The sequence below is a fragment of the Carassius carassius genome, chromosome 5 (genome assembly GCF_963082965.1).
Source record: "Carassius carassius chromosome 5, fCarCar2.1, whole genome shotgun sequence".
Taxonomy (NCBI): domain Eukaryota; kingdom Metazoa; phylum Chordata; class Actinopteri; order Cypriniformes; family Cyprinidae; genus Carassius; species Carassius carassius.
The window spans coordinates 37,119,002-37,134,800 of record NC_081759.1 but is presented as its reverse complement, the minus strand read 5'-3'; the positions used below and the strand labels follow the sequence as shown (position 1 = coordinate 37,134,800).

The 15,799-nt window shown below is 36.1% G+C and overlaps 2 protein-coding genes across 2 annotated transcripts in view; both read left to right on the top strand.

The window, feature by feature from the left end:
- si:dkey-27p18.3 (uncharacterized) overlaps positions 1-9,852 on the top strand; it is a 162,956-nt gene extending 153,104 nt beyond the window's left edge. Inside the window, exons 26-38 of the mRNA XM_059549290.1 lie at positions 6,330-6,406; positions 6,507-6,540; positions 6,750-6,971; positions 7,097-7,293; positions 7,395-7,431; positions 8,089-8,289; positions 8,408-8,604; positions 8,687-8,720; positions 8,822-8,898; positions 8,997-9,030; positions 9,162-9,383; positions 9,509-9,702; positions 9,802-9,852. Coding sequence (XP_059405273.1) covers positions 6,330-6,406; positions 6,507-6,540; positions 6,750-6,971; positions 7,097-7,293; positions 7,395-7,431; positions 8,089-8,289; positions 8,408-8,604; positions 8,687-8,720; positions 8,822-8,898; positions 8,997-9,030; positions 9,162-9,383; positions 9,509-9,702; positions 9,802-9,852 — 1,577 coding nt within the window. The remainder of the gene's footprint in view (positions 1-6,329; positions 6,407-6,506; positions 6,541-6,749; positions 6,972-7,096; positions 7,294-7,394; positions 7,432-8,088; positions 8,290-8,407; positions 8,605-8,686; positions 8,721-8,821; positions 8,899-8,996; positions 9,031-9,161; positions 9,384-9,508; positions 9,703-9,801) is intronic.
- Positions 9,853-10,425: 573 nt separating this feature from the next.
- Positions 10,426-14,522, top strand: LOC132140517 (uncharacterized). The gene is made up of 6 exons (XM_059549288.1): positions 10,426-10,449; positions 10,829-11,137; positions 11,515-11,579; positions 13,859-13,919; positions 14,081-14,230; positions 14,482-14,522. Exons 2-6 carry the CDS (start codon positions 10,915-10,917, stop codon positions 14,520-14,522), a joined length of 540 nt encoding a protein of 179 aa, XP_059405271.1. The 5' UTR covers positions 10,426-10,449; positions 10,829-10,914.
- Positions 14,523-15,799: the final 1,277 nt, after the last annotated feature.

The following is a 15,799-nucleotide window of genomic DNA, read 5'->3' as shown; positions in this document are numbered from 1 at the left end:
TTTCATCTCTTCAGCGAAGCTCACGCATCGTTGGATCACGAAGGAAGCAAGCGCCGTCTGATAAGCATCTCAGCGGGACGAGCCACTTCTGAAGCTGCTGGCCTTCGCCGCCTTCCACTGCCGTTCCTGCTGCGCTCTCCGTCGCCTATATCCTTTTTTTATCCTTGTGTGTGTTCGCCCTGTGACGAACACTCGTAAAAGAGCTGCGTCTTTTTAAAGATGCCCTCGTGCGGCTCATGCAGAGCCCCGCTCAGCGAAGGAGACCGTCACGTCATCTGTGTCTCCTGCCTGGTTGAGGATCATGCAGCGCTCGCGCTCGCTGACGGCGGCTGCCCTCACTGCGAGCTACTGCCGATGGTGACTCTGAGGACTCGCCTGGCATTCTTCTCCGAGCCTGCATCCTCCGCTGCACCGCAGCGCCGTAAAAAGCGCCGATCCCAGCGTTTACCGGAACCGCCTCCAGCTCAACCGAGCTCGCCGGTTCTCCCCGCTTCACCGGCCTCCCCTGCATCGCTTCCCGATGGTCAGCGCCCGCTGTCTGCTGCCGCGTCCTCCGAGGAAGTGGATCTCAGGGCCGCGTCGGAGGAAGAGGACACGTGCTCTCTGCTAGCTTCGGGCAGTGAGGGTTGGGCGAGCTCCGCGGATCTCGCGCCTTCTGCTCAGAAGCCCAGAAGACGGGCTGATATCGAAAAAAAGAGCTGATGCGAGTGCTCACGCTGGCCGCGGCGAATCTCGGCCTCGAGTTGTCTGCACCAGCGCCCCCCTCTCGTTCCCGGCTGGATGGTAGCTTTCTCCCGGATGAGCGTATTTCTCCCAGCTCGAAGCACGCCCCGTTTCTTCCTGAGCTTCATGATGAAAGTGGCGAAAGCTTGGAACGCTCCGTTCTCGGCGAGAACTCGTTTGTCTGGTTCGCCAGCATTCTCCACACTGGACAATGCTAAAAACAGAGGCTACCAGTCACTTCCGCCGGTGGAACAGGCTATAGCAACGCACCTTTGCCCGCCCTCTGCTGGATGGCGGACGAAAGCGGCGTTGCCATCGAAAGCCTGCCGCATGACGTCATCGCTGCTCGCACGGATCTTCTCTGCTGCTGGGCAGGCTGCGTCTCACCTGCCTCCTGAAATCAGTGCTGTTGATATGGAGATCAGATGGTTTAAGGAAACAGACTGTGTATGTTTCTATAAGAACAGACGGTTGATATTGGGGGAGAGTTATGAAGGTATAATGAGTCTATGCACTGAGGAGCTGGAGAGAGGAATTGTGTCCATACGGCTGAAGGATGTCAGAGAATCACATGCTGGTGATTACCTGTGTCAGGTCACCAGTGGAGACAGGACAGCAGAGATAACAATAAGGAAATGTGAGTGTTTTATATACTGTAGCTACATTCGACCCCAGCTCTATCCTCTTTTCAGAATGAACTGAAATCCAGAGGATTGTTAAGTGTTTGATCCGAGTGTAATCAGTAAACTGAGAAAGGAGACCGCTTGTATTGATCTAATCTATTTTTAAACTGTTCTTGTACCAAATTAACAAACCATCCAATCCCATCAGCCTTACTGTTTTTACATAACTGTTTTACTGCGATTCATAGTATATAACATGTTTCTCAACAGCATTAAAGACCCATGGAGATCATAATGAAATGCCTCTACAAACAACAACATTATCGACTGAACAGGTAATAGAAAAATGAACAGTTTACAGCTTACTTTAATTACAGTGTGAATTTCTTCTATCATTTATGAAACAACAGTGTTGGAGAAAGTTACTTTTAAAAGTGATGCATTACAATATCATGTTACTCCTTAGTAAAGTAATTAATTATATTAGTTACTATTTATGAAAAGTAATGTGTTAAGTTACCTTTGAGTTACTTTTTAATTCTGGGCAGGATTTGCTTGTTTGTTTTTAATATAAAAAAGTTATTTTACAATTGTAAAAGCCTTTTACACCAAAGGTGAAATAAATACACCTCAGACTGAAGTAAATGTAAATTCATGTCTATACAGTAGAGGGCCGGTTCAGACTAATTGCATGAAGAATATGATGCAGGAGAAGAAAGTCCAACACTACTCAGAAATAACAAAAATTAAACAAATGTGCCATTTTTGCTTATTAGTATGGTTTAATTAAATCAAAGAAGGTACATAAATTATATTTTTCTTATTTAACATATTTATATTGCAGGTCTGTATAATATTCTGAGATTGTTCCTCAAAATAAATAAAAACAGTCAAATGCACTGAATCTGTTTTTGTGCAGGTGAGCGGAGTAAATACATGTTCACATTTAGTCTAGAACTACATTTACATCATGTTCACACAGCTACTCTGCACTTACTCCCGATTTCTCTCAACATGTCAACACCAGAGCTGTCAAGTGTGGGAAATAAACTGTCTGGAGTTATTTATTTGAAAAAGTATATATAGTACAGTAATATTAAGATATTTTAGTAATATAGTAAGATATATCCTTCTGAATTAAAAAAGTAATGTTACTTTACTAGTTAATAAAATAAAGAAAGAAATCTGACTACCTAACTCACATTTCTTGTAATGCGTTACCCCCAACACTGTAAATAACTGAAAGTACATTTTGTAGGTCTCTATGATCCAATAAGATTTAACCCTCTAATGATCCTCATTTCCTGTTTACACTTAAGGTTTTTGGGGTCAATATCATACCAAACATTGAAAGATTAACTGTGAAAAATATATGGATTTTTAATTACACAAATAATATCTTTTTTGTTGTTGTTTACGTCTCATCTAAATTAATACTGTTTTGGATTTTGAATTGTTTTGCAATTTTAGTTTACTTAAATGTAAATAAAACCAACACCAAAAAAAAAAAACAATAATAAAAAAAACAACTGCAATAAGCAGATATGAAGTGTGTGTGTGTGTGTGTGTGTGTGTGTGTGTATGAGAGCGGAAGAGTGAGTGAGTGTGTGTGTGTGTGTGTGTGTGTGTGTGTGTGTGTGTACAGGTACGTACATGAGTATGCTTGTTCCACATTGCATTTGTGCTGTAGTATCAGGCCTTCATTTTTTGTTTAGACATTTTAATATTTAAGCAGGATTTATTGATTTTATTTGCCAATTTCTGTAAAATGTATTATGTAAAATGTTGCAGTCGCACACGTGTGTGCGTGTGCATGTGAGTAAGCATGTCTTTTCTACATTTTTTTCTGATCTAATACTATGCTTTTATTTCTGTGTGGAAATTTTCAGATTCATGCCAGATTTATAATTTTTTTTTAAATTTCCCATTCATTTCAGTGTGGGATCATATTTACCCCAAGGGCCAGATTTGTAAAAAAAATAAAAAAAATAATAATAATTACATACCTTCAGAACAACCAAATCAAACACAGTTTTGTATGTGAATATAGATAGAACATGTATGAAAGTCACAAAATCTTATTCCACTGAGATGAACAGAACCATTTTTTTAGTAGCCATTTAAGTTACCGTTAAGTTTCTATTTGTCATTTAAAAAAAAAACATTTGCAATTTTTATACAAAAGAAAGCACTTTATCTGTAGGCAGAACGTTGTTGCTGTCCAATTCCATTCACTTGCTTTACTGTCAAAACGTTTGCAGTAATCGCATGTCACTAGTACAGCAGTACCCTTGAAGGGGCAACTTTGTACCTCTTCTATCCATAAGTGCATATTAGTAGAGTAATATAATCTGTCCTAAGATACTACAGTGAGCATTGTATGGCTAAATAAGGTTCAAACACATCACATGGGCAGCACCCTTAAAGGGACAAGCCATTGTACAACTCACTTTAGAAAAATATTTAAAATAAAAAATCTGTTTGATCATCAAACCAAATACCAGTGGAAGTTTGTTCTTACTATATTCACTTCTATATACCATATACACATATTTGAATGGATTCAGTTTATGTAACTGGATACAAAAGCAGGGTACAACAGGGACAATTATGTATATCTGTTCTGACACTCTTAACAGGTTTTAAGAATAATAAAAGAGTTTAGTAAATGATTATAAAAATATTGAATTTATAATCAAATGGTGAAACTATCTGGATTGTCCATTGTTTCTGAACTGTCTGAATATTTATTTTATATGATATTTCAGGATTTTCATGAAAGGTTGATGGACGATATTCTTCTCTCAATGTTCTAAATGTTCTTCTCAACAGATCGACAAAACATGGACTAATGAGGAGAGAATAAAAATGGCTAATTCTGCTTTATTGGCAGGTGAGTTCTGTTAGAAAGCTTAAAGTACATTAATTTTAAACACAGAGAACTTGATTTATTCCATACAGAATAAATACATTTGGTTATCTTATGTGTGTGTGTGTGTGTGTGTGTGTATATATTAACATTTATAAAGAATTTTAATATGCTTGATTTCATAAAGTTTTCAATAAGCTAGAAAAAACAGCTCCACCAAAGGAAGATCATCAGGGCAACAAGGCTACAGTGCCACAGGCAGCAAAAGAGGAAAATATAAGCGGACGTATGAATGAGAGCATGAATTTCGAAGAGATAGAGATGGAAACCAGTACCGGTATAATCACTTTTTGTCATTTAAATATAACCTCAGTAAATATACAATTTAAGTAACATTATATATAACATAATTATACGTTGCTCATTGTTTTATAACAAAAGTTAACCCAGGACATATCCAAAATCCAGAACATGAAAGATGCAAATTAAATAAGGTAAATGTTATGTTGTTGTGCTTAAGTTGCTGTTTAAAATGCCGGTGTTTGTCCAGATACTGTGACTGAATTTCACTGTAAATTGTGTCTGTAGAAAGGTTCATCACTGGCATTGCTAGGAAACAACAAACCTAGTACAGGTAAGTCTGCATCTTATGAGGGATCTCACACAGTAACTGCTTGTTTAGTCCCACATTTTACATTTTTTGACTTTTGTCAAGTGTTACTATAGAACAGAATAGCTCATCTTCCTGGACACAATCCTAGAAAATATAATCATTTTAAAAAATGTATTATTATATTTCCATTCATTTTGATCTGGTCATATTGTATGTTTCCTTGTTTTTCTTATTCAATCCCAATTCACTTTCCAGGAAAGGTCAAAGTGTTTTCCATTTTTGCTGGAAAGATAAAAAGCTGTCAGAAGGAATTTTTTGACATTCTGCGAAACCGAACTGAGAATCTGGAGGAAACTCATACAGTGGACGAGAGTGACATTGTTCTAGTTTTCTGTCCTATTGTTTCTCGAGCTGGAAGTGATATTGATGCAGCACTGAACAATTTAACGTACCCTACAGGTTGTTTTATTATCATCGTCAAACTATTTTAAATAAAGTTATTCATTCTCAGAATATTCTGCCTCAATGTGATGAGTGTATAAGCATTTCATATGAAATTATCCTTAATTTGTCTATGTCCTTAAACAGGTTCTAAGCTGACTGTTCTAGTGGTGCTTCATCACACATTTGACCCAGAGAAAACGGTCCCAGACAGCAGCAGATGTGTCAACAGGACAGACATACTCACAGTGGACTGTCTGTTCTATGAGGATACAGGATTACTGAAGAATTGTCAGAAGAATTCAGATTCATATGACAAAACTGTGAACTGGTTAATACAGCAGGTATTTAACAAGATACTCCATAAAATATGAACACTGCTCTAAAATGTATTGAACACATTACATATTACTAATTAAGCTCATATTGCTTGTTTTTTTTCTGCAGGGGGCAGAAATAGGCATCAGAATAGCACCATCTCAACGTAGGTTAAAGTCACTAAATTATTCATTTTAATTAACTATAGATAATTAATAAATAAAGCCTACTTAATTCTAAGAAAATCAAGCATATTTCTTTTACCTCAAGCGAAAATAGGATGCTTACTTATGTTTTTGTTTTCATTTGCCTGTTTTAATGATCAGTAACACACTTTATTTGTGTTACTAATAACTGTCCCTTATTTCAAATAGGCATCATTTTTTATATATTCCAATGTTAATCTGCACTTGAACATACATATTCATGACTGCAGAACAAATAGAATGATACAAACTTATCTGTGATATATTTTGACAATGTATCAGAATTTCTAGAATTTATTAACATCTGCTAGAAACCTACTACTGTTTTAAGATCAGTTGTTAAAGTGAATAATTGAAAGACACGTTAAAAGACACAGGATAGTTAGTTAAAATATATTATTATCAATCATGTAACTTTCATGTGAAAGAGAAAGAACAGAAACAGTCATTTTTGTCGCTAAATATAACCATGGTAAATATAGCATTTAGGTAACATTAATTATATGTTGCTCATTGTTTTATCTTCATTTCTACAGATTTAACCACAAAAGACTTTACAAACCCAGGAGAAAGCCTAGATCAAGAATGTGAAAGGTTGGCCAAAGTAAATGAGGTAAATCTTATATTGCTGTGCTTAAGTTGCTGTTTAAAAGTGTTCATCCAGATTCTGTGACTGAATTTCACCATAAGTTGTGTGTCTGTAAAATATACAGATGCCGAAAACAGGAAACAACGAATCTAGTAGAAGTAAGTTTGTATCTTATGAGGATCTCTCACAATAATTGCTTGTCTAGTCACACACATTGCATTTTTATTTTTTATTTTAGCTTTGTCAAGAGTTAATAGAACAGTATACTTCCTTCTAGAAAAATAAATTCATTTTTAAAACTGTATTATTATTTTACATTCATTTTGGTCTGATCATATTTGAATGTTGCTCTGTTTTTCTTATTCAGTCCAAATTCATTTTCCAGGAAAGGTCAAAGTGTTCTCCATTTTGACTGGAAATATAAAAAGCTGTCAGAAGGAATTTTTCGACATTCTGAGAAAGCGAACTGAGAATCTGGAGGAAACTCATACAGTGGACGAGAGTGACATTGTTCTAGTTTTCTGTCCTATTGTTTCTCGAGCTGGAACTGATATTGATGCAGCACTGAACAATTTAACTTACCCTACAGGTTGTTTTATCATCATCATCACACTATTTTAAAGATTTTATTTGACAGAGTATTATGCCTCAATGTGATGTGTGTTTAAGAATTTCATATGGAATTATCTTTAATTTGTCTATGTACTTAAACAGGTTCTAAGCTGACTGTTCTAGTGGTGCTTCATCACACATTTGACCCAGAGAAAACGGTCCCAGACAGCAGCAGATGTGTCAACAGGACAGACATACTCACAGTGGACTGTCTGTTCTATGAGGATACAGGATTACTGAAGAATTGTCAGAAGAATTCAGATTCATATGACAAAACTGTGAACTGGTTAATACAGCAGGTATTTAACAAGATACTCCATAAAATATGAACACTGCTCTAAAATGTATGGAACACATTACATATTACTAATTAAGCTCATATTGCTTGTTTTTTCTGCAGGGGGCAGAAATAGGCATCAGAATAGCACCATCTCAACGTAGGTTAAAGTCACTAAATTATTCATTTTAATTAACTATAGATAATTAATAAAGAAAGCCTACTTAATTCTAAGAAATTTAAGCATATTTTTTTTTACCTCAAGCGAAAATTGGATGCTTACTTATGTTTTTGTTTTCATTTGCCTGTTTTAATGATCAGTAACACACTTTATTTGTGTTACTAATAACTGTCCCTTATTTCAAATAGGCATCATTTTTTATATATTCCAATGTTAATCTGCACTTGAACATACATATTCATGACTGCAGAACAAATAGAATGATACAAACTTATCTGTGATATATTTTGACAATGTATCAGAATTTCTAGAATTTATTAACATCTGCTAGAAACCTACTACTGTTTTAAGATCAGTTGTTAAAGTGAATTATTGAAAGACACGTTAACAGACACAGGATAGCTAGTTAAAATATATTAATATAAATAATGTAACTTTGATGTGAAAGAGAAAGAACAGAAACTGTAATGCTTGTCACATACATCAGAGTATCAGGCCAGAAGCAGATACTGTACAGTAAATATTTGGGTAAAATATGTAGATTTGTGTATGTGAAGTCAAAATGGACATGAACAGCATATCCACAACAAAAGATTTTGTCTCTTTTTTATTTTTCCATGCTGCTGAATTTTCCAGATGTCAAAATGTGCATATTTCGGACTGGAAAAACAAATGGCTGTGATAAGGACTTTACTGACGTACTGCAAAGCAGAATTGAGAATCTGACCGAAGTTGGCACAGTGGACGAGAGTGATATTATTCTGGTTTTCTGTCCTGTTTTTTCCCGAGCTGGAACCGACATTGACAATGCACTTGAAAGATTCAGTAACAAGACAGGTTGTTTGAGTTTACTGTCACTTTTAAGTAATAAATATGTTTGTTATTCAGAATATTCTGGAGTACATTATATTTTAATAGTGAAGACATTAGACAAATGTATCTGTTTTCTGAACAGATTCTCAGCTGGCTGTTCTAGTAGTGCTTCATCACACATTTGACCCAGAGAAAACGGTCCCAGACAGCAGCAGATGTGTCAACAGGACAGACATACTCACAGTGGACTGTCTGTTCTATGAGGATACAGGATTACTGAAGAATTGTCAGAAGAATTCAGATTCATATGACAAAACTTTGAACTGGTTAAAACAGCAGGTATGTAACAAGATGCTCTAAAATATTTCATTTACAAAACATCATTGTACTCATAAGCCCATGATGTAATCATTTTCTACAGAAGCAAACAGATGTCAAAATATGTCCACGTCAAAGTAGGTTAAAGTCCTTTTGTCACTAAATATAACCATGGTAAATATGGCATTTAAGTAACATTAATTATATGTTGCTCATTGTTTTATCTTCATTTCTACAGATTTAACCACAAAAGACTTTACAAACCCAGGAGAAAGCCTAGATCAAGAATGTGAAAGGTTGGCCAAAGTAAATAAGGTAAATGTTATATTGTTGTGCTGAAGTTGCTGTTTAAAAGTGTTTATCCAGATATTGTGACTGAATTTCACTATAAGTTGTGTCTGTAAAATATACAGAGGCCGATAACAGGAAACAACGAATCTAGTAGAAGTAAGTTTGTATCTTTTGAGGATCTCTCACAATAATTGCTTGTCTAGTCACACACATTGCATTTTTTATTTTTTTTAGCTTTGTCATTTTAATGATTGCTATTTTAATGTTGCTCTGTTTTTCTTATTCAGTCCCAATTCATTTTCCAGGAAAGGTCAAAGTGTTCTCCATTTTGGCTGGAAATATAAAAAACTGTCAGAAGGAATTTTTTGACATTCTGAGAAAGCGAACTGAGAATCTGGAGGAAACTCATACAGTGGACGAGAGTGACATTGTTCTAGTTTTCTGTCCTATTGTTTATCATGCTGGAACTGATATTGATGCAGCACTGAACAATTTAACTTACCCTACAGGTTGTTTTATCATCATCATCACACTATTTTAAAGATTTTATTTGACAGAGTATTATGCCTCAATGTGATGTGTGTTTAAGAATTTCATATGGAATTATCTTTAATTTGTCTATGTACTTAAACAGGTTCTAAGCTGACTGTTCTAGTGGTGCTTCATCACACATTTGACCCAGAGAAAACGGTCCCAGACAGCAGCAGATGTGTCAACAGGACAGACATACTCACAGTGGACTGTCTGTTCTATGAGGATACAGGATTACTGAAGTGTCAGAAGAATTCAGATGCATATGACAAAACTGTGAACTGGTTAAAACAGCAGGTATTTAACAACATGTTCCAGAAAATATCAAAACTGCTCAAAAATGTATTTAACACATTACATACTACTAATTAAGATCATATTGCAATTTATCTGCAGGGGGCAAAAATACTCATCAAGAAATCCCCATGTGAATGTAGGTTATACTAAGTCACTTTATTAATAAATCAAGTATTATTAAAGTTTGCAGTATCATTAATTCTTATTATTTAGGCTTATTTATTTATTTATTTTTGTTTAATTGACATGTCCTAATTCTTAGTAACACACTTTAATTTTTTTTAACTGTCCCTTATTTGAAACAGACAAACCATCTATCTTTACAAATGTAGTTTCATCTTTACCGGTAAGAACAAACACGTTTCTGAAATTGATTGTCTGTAAACACACTACAGTGCAACAGAACAAGTTTTTAAGAACATACAACAGCTTTCTGATGTCCTATAGTTTGGCATTTAGAACTGATGTAACAAGTTTTAAATTATTAAGATATTAAGATTTTTGTAAAATACACTGTTCAACTTTAAAAAAAAATCTACCTGTTATTTTGTTGGCGTGGAATTAACATATACAGACTTTGATATCCAGTGTTTCAGAAAACACCAAAGATATGAGTACACATGAAGTAGATTATTATAGATTATTGCACTGCGGTTGTGCTCCTTTGGTTGAAAATGTTATAATTATATTAATGCCATTTTTCTGAACAGGCACGGGGGGCATTGGGATCTCCAAAACAGAAATCTAGTAGGTTAAAATTAGTCTTTGGTTACATTTGACAACAAACAAATTAATGTCTTAGAAATGTAATTGTCTTTTTGGAATCTGGACTCTTAAAAATGACTAATAACCTAATATAGTGAGTTATACAATATCAGAAAGAAAATGAGAAAGTTCCAAAAGCTGTCACTGTGGTGGTACATTTTACAAAGGGACCGCCCAAGTGACCACATATGTACCCTTTTTTCAGAGAGTGTGTAAAATATTTGTAATAGAAAAAAAAATAAGTTAAGGTGTTCAATGCGGCACTTTTTTTTTTGTAGCTATTTATGCCATTAATGTTATAAAAGATATTTATATATTTTTTTGTGTGTGAGTCCTCATTTTTCTCTTTTTCCCAATGCAGATGAGTTTCAGTTATCTTTCTCTGGAGAATCTAAATCAGATTCCACCATTCAGTGTCACCTGCCTCCTGAAATCAGTGCTGTTGATATGGAGATCAGATGGTTTAAGGAAACAGACTGTGTATGTTTCTATAAGAACAGACGGTTGATATTGGGGGAGAGTTATGAAGGCATAATGAGTCTATGCACTGAGGAGCTGGAGAGAGGAATTGTGTCCATACGGCTGAAGGATGTCAGAGAATCACATGCTGGTGATTACCTGTGTCAGGTCACCAGTGGAGACAGGACAGCAGAGATAACAATAAGGAAATGTGAGTGTTTTATATACTGTAGCTACATTCGACCCCAGCTCTATCCTCTTTTCAGAATGAACTGAAATCCAGAGGATTGTTAAGTGTTTGATCTGAGTGTAATCAATAAACTGAGAAAGGAGACTGCTTGTATTGATCTAATCTATTTTTAAACTGTTCTTGTACCAAATTAACAAACCATCCAATCCCATCAGCCTCACAAAAATATGTATATTGAAGAGTGCCAAGTTTCGTTCCCACAGTTTCCCGAGTCTCATTTTAACTGGTTAAACATTTGCAAATTTTTTCATACTCTTAACTGTTTAACATAATACTCTTAACTGTTTTTACTTAACTGTTTTACTGCGATTCATAGTATATAACATGTTTCTCAACAGCATTAAAGGCCCATGGAGATCATAATGAAATGCCTCTACAAACAACAACATTATCGACTGAACAGGTAATAGAAAAATGAACAGTTTACAGCTTACTTTAATTACAGTGTGAATTTCTTCTATCATTTATGAAACAACAGTGTTTGAGAAAGTTACTTTTAAAAGTTATGCATTACAATATCATGTTACTCCTTACTAAAGTAATTAATTATGTTAGTTACTATTTATGAAAAGTAATGTGTTAAGTTACCTTTGAGTTACTTTTTAATTCTGGGCAGGATTTGCTTGTTTGTTTTTAATATAAAAAAGTTATTTTACAATTGTAAAAGCCTTTTACACCAAAGGTGAAATAAATACACCTCAGACTGAAGTAAATGTAAATTCATGTCTATACAGTAGAGGGCCAGTTCAGACAAATTGCATGAAGAATATGATGCAGGAGAAGAAAGTCCAACACTACTCAGAAATAACAAAAATTAAACAAATGTGCCATTCTTGCTTATTGGTATGTTTTAATTGAATCATAGAAGGTACATAAATTATATTTTTCTTATTTAACATATTTATATTGCAGGTTTGTATAATATTCTGAGATTACATTTGACTGTTTTTATTTATTTTGAGGAACACTGAATCTGTTTTTGTGCAGGTGAGCGGAGTAAATACATGTTCACATTTAGTCTAGAACTACATTTACATCATGTTCACACAGCTACTCTGCACTTACTCCCGATTTCTCTCAACATGTCAACACCAGAGCTGTCAAGTGTGGGAAACAAACTGTCTGGAGTTATTTATTTGAAAAAGTATATAGAGTACAGTAATATTAAGATATTTTAGTAATATAGTAAGATATATCCTACTGAATTAAAAAAAAAAGTAATGTTACTTTACTAGTTAATAAAAAAAAAGAAAAAAAATCTGACTACCTAAACTCACATTTCTTGTAATGCGTTACCCCCAACACTGTAAATAACTGAAAGTATATTTTGTAGGTCTCTATGAACTAATAAGATTTAACCCTCAAATGATCCTCATTTCCTGTTTACACTTAAGGTCCTTGGGGTCAGTATGATACCAAACATTGAAAGATTAACTGTGACAAATATATAGATTTTTAATTACACAAATTATATCTTTTTTGTTGTTGTTTACGTCTCATCTACATTAATGATGTGGGGTTTTTTTTGAGATATGAAGATCTTTTGTATTTATTTACCACAGAATTCCATAACTACACCATTACATTGCATGTGATATACATATAAATATAAATTTTTTTATGAAAAAAAAATAACTTGATGACAAATTTAATTTAAATTGCTTTGGGAAATAGATCTAGATTCTGTGTTAGGTGTAGAATTCTGCCATCTGCTGGTTAGAGAAAAATATGTAGAAATGAGAGTTTTTGAAAGAATAGTGTAAGGACCATATATATCCAGCAGAGGTCCATAGAGAACAATTAATTTTTCTGGAAGCTGACAACTGCTCCTCCCACAAACTTTCTGATATTTGTTTTATAAAATACATACAACAGTTTTTTTTTTTTCAAAGGTTAGAATTTGGTTTTGTTTTTGTTGTTTGAGGTACTTTGAATGGCCTTTTTAGCAATAATGCCACATAAATTTGCAGAAATGCCACACAAGTTGCAAATTGCAGGCACAATTTTTTTTCAAACCTAAAAGTAAAATCAACACAATTTTATTTTACATAAATGTAAATAAAAACAAAAAGAAAATAAATAAAATAACAACTGCAATAAGCAAATATGAATTGCGTGTGTGTGAGAGAGAGAGAGTGTGTGTAGTGTTTGTGTGTGTGTGTGTGTGTGTGTGTGTGTGTGTGTGTGTGTGTGTGTGTGTGTGTGTGTGTGTGTGTGTGTATGTGTGTACAGTCCACATTGCATTTGTGCTGTAGTATCAGTTCTTCATTTTTGTTTAGACATTTTCGGATTTAAGCAGGATTTATTGATTTTATTTGGTAGTTTCTATAAAAATGCTCTCTGTTGCAGTCACACATGTGTGTGTGTGTGTGTGTGTGTGTGTGTGTGTGTGTGTGTGTGTGTGTGTGTGTGCATGTGAGTAAGCATGTCTTTTCTACATTGCATTTGTGATCTAGTACCATGCCATGCCTTTATTTCCTGACAATTATGTATATCTGTTAACAGGTTTTAAGCATAACATAATATAAAAATATAACCTTTATAATCAAATGGTGAAACTCTCTGGATTGTCCATTGTTTCTGAACTTTCTGAATATTTATTTTATATGATATTTCAGGAATTTCGTAAAAGGTTGATGGACGATATTCTTCTCTCAATGTTCTAAATGTTCTTCTCAACAGATCGACAAAACATGGACTAATGAGGAGAGAATAAAAATGGCAAATTCTGCTTTATTGGCAGGTGAGTTCTGTTAGAAAGCTTAAAGTGCATTAATTTTAAACACAGAGAACTTGATTTATTCCATACAGAATAAATACATTTGGTTATCTTATGTGTGTGTGTGTGTGTGTGTGTATATATTAACATTTATAAAGAATTTTAATATGCTTGATTTCATAAAGTTTTCAATAAGCTAGAAAAAACAGCTCCACCAAAGGAAGATCATCAGGGCAACAAGGCTACAGTGCCACAGGCAGCAAAAGAGGAAAATATAAGCGGACGTATGAATGAGAGCATGAATTTCGAAGAGATAGAGATGGAAACCAGTACCGGTATAATCACTTTTTGTCATTTAAATATAACCTCAGTAAATATACAATTTAAGTAACATTATATATAACATAATTATACGTTGCTCATTGTTTTATAACAAAAGTTAACCCAGGACATATCCAAAATCCAGAACATGAAAGATGCAAATTAAATAAGGTAAATGTTATGTTGTTGTGCTTAAGTTGCTGTTTAAAATGCCGGTGTTTGTCCAGATACTGTGACTGAATTTCACTGTAAATTGTGTCTGTAGAAAGGTTCATCACTGACATTGCTAGGAAACAACAAACCTAGTACAGGTAAGTCTGCATCTTATGAGGGATCTCACACAGTAACGTCTTGGTTACGTATGTAACCCTCGTTCCCTGAAGGAGGGAACGGAGACATTACGAATGGGATCTCGCCCGAGAGCCCAATCACCTTCGAGTGGTACAAAATGAGCCAATGGTACAAAAAGTACCTTGGTCTGCGGAATTTGCATCGCGAGCTCCACCCCGCAGAGCGGGTATATAAGGAGCAACGCGAGCAACTCGCATTCAAGTCTTCGCTGAGGAGCCGAGCCAGTGACCCGGCCGTTCAGCGGAACAGCGATGTGGCAAGGGGACGTAACATCTCCGTTCCCTCCTTCAGGGAATGAGGGTTACATACGTAACCAAGACGTTCCCTTTCAGTCGGTCACGTTCAACGTTACGAATGGGGTCCCTTACAAAACGCCACATGGCTGTCTTCCAGCGACCCGTGTGAGTGATATCACCCTGTCGTGAGGCCAGCACGAGTGAGGGCCTATTGCTCACACAGACTACACTGGGTAGCATATTCCAGCTGGACATATGCTAGCAGGCTGCCTGCCTGTGGGAGGACTTACAGAAGGCAGGTATCTACCAAGGTGGTGATACATAAGAACTCTGAGGTACCCAGCCTGCTGGGTGGAAGTTTCAACGACAGAGCTGGCAAGGGGCTTGCCAAGGGAAAGACACATGCTGCGGAGAGACTTACTGTGGACATACACACGTGGGATTACCCAGAAGGGGAATCACGACACATGGAGGCACCTAGTCCCACACATGGCTGACCAAAGGGCATGTACACAAGTGTTGGACATCAACAATGCTGGAGGAACCCAGGGTTCTGACTGAGGAACTCACCTGAGGGGAATAGCGCACGCATCCAGTCCGCGGAGTGGAATGGCGCAGCAAGCGGATTGACATCAAGCAGGTCCTTACTGGCCCGAAATGGCGAGGACACGGGAGGACACGGGCTCTACACGGAGATTATAGAACCTCGCGAATGTGTTAGGTGTCGCGCAGCTCTACAGATGTCTGCAAGTGAGGCGCCATGCGCCAGCGCCCAGGAGGAAGCTACGCTCCTAGTTGAGTGAGCTATCACCCCTACGGGGCATGGCAAGTCTTGAGCCTGATAACCCAGGACAATAGCATCCACTATCCAGTGGGATAACCTCTGCTTGGAGATAGCCTTTCCCTTCTGCTGGCCTCTGTAACAGACAAAGAGCTGGTCTGAGGTCCTAAGGCACCGAGTTCTGTCCTTTTAGGTCTACTGAGAGCAAGGGTTCG

Excerpts from the sequence above, each read along its gene's own strand:
- LOC132140517 (XM_059549288.1), top strand. The coding sequence starts at position 10,915 with ATGGAGATCAGATGGTTTAAGGAAACAGACTGTGTATGTTTCTATAAG. Across the intron at positions 13,920-14,080 it reads AAATTCTGCTTTATTGGCAG|TTTTCAATAAGCTAGAAAAA; the intron begins GTGAGTTCTGTT and ends GATTTCATAAAG. Across the intron at positions 14,231-14,481 it reads AGAGATGGAAACCAGTACCG|AAAGGTTCATCACTGACATT; the intron begins GTATAATCACTT and ends TTGTGTCTGTAG.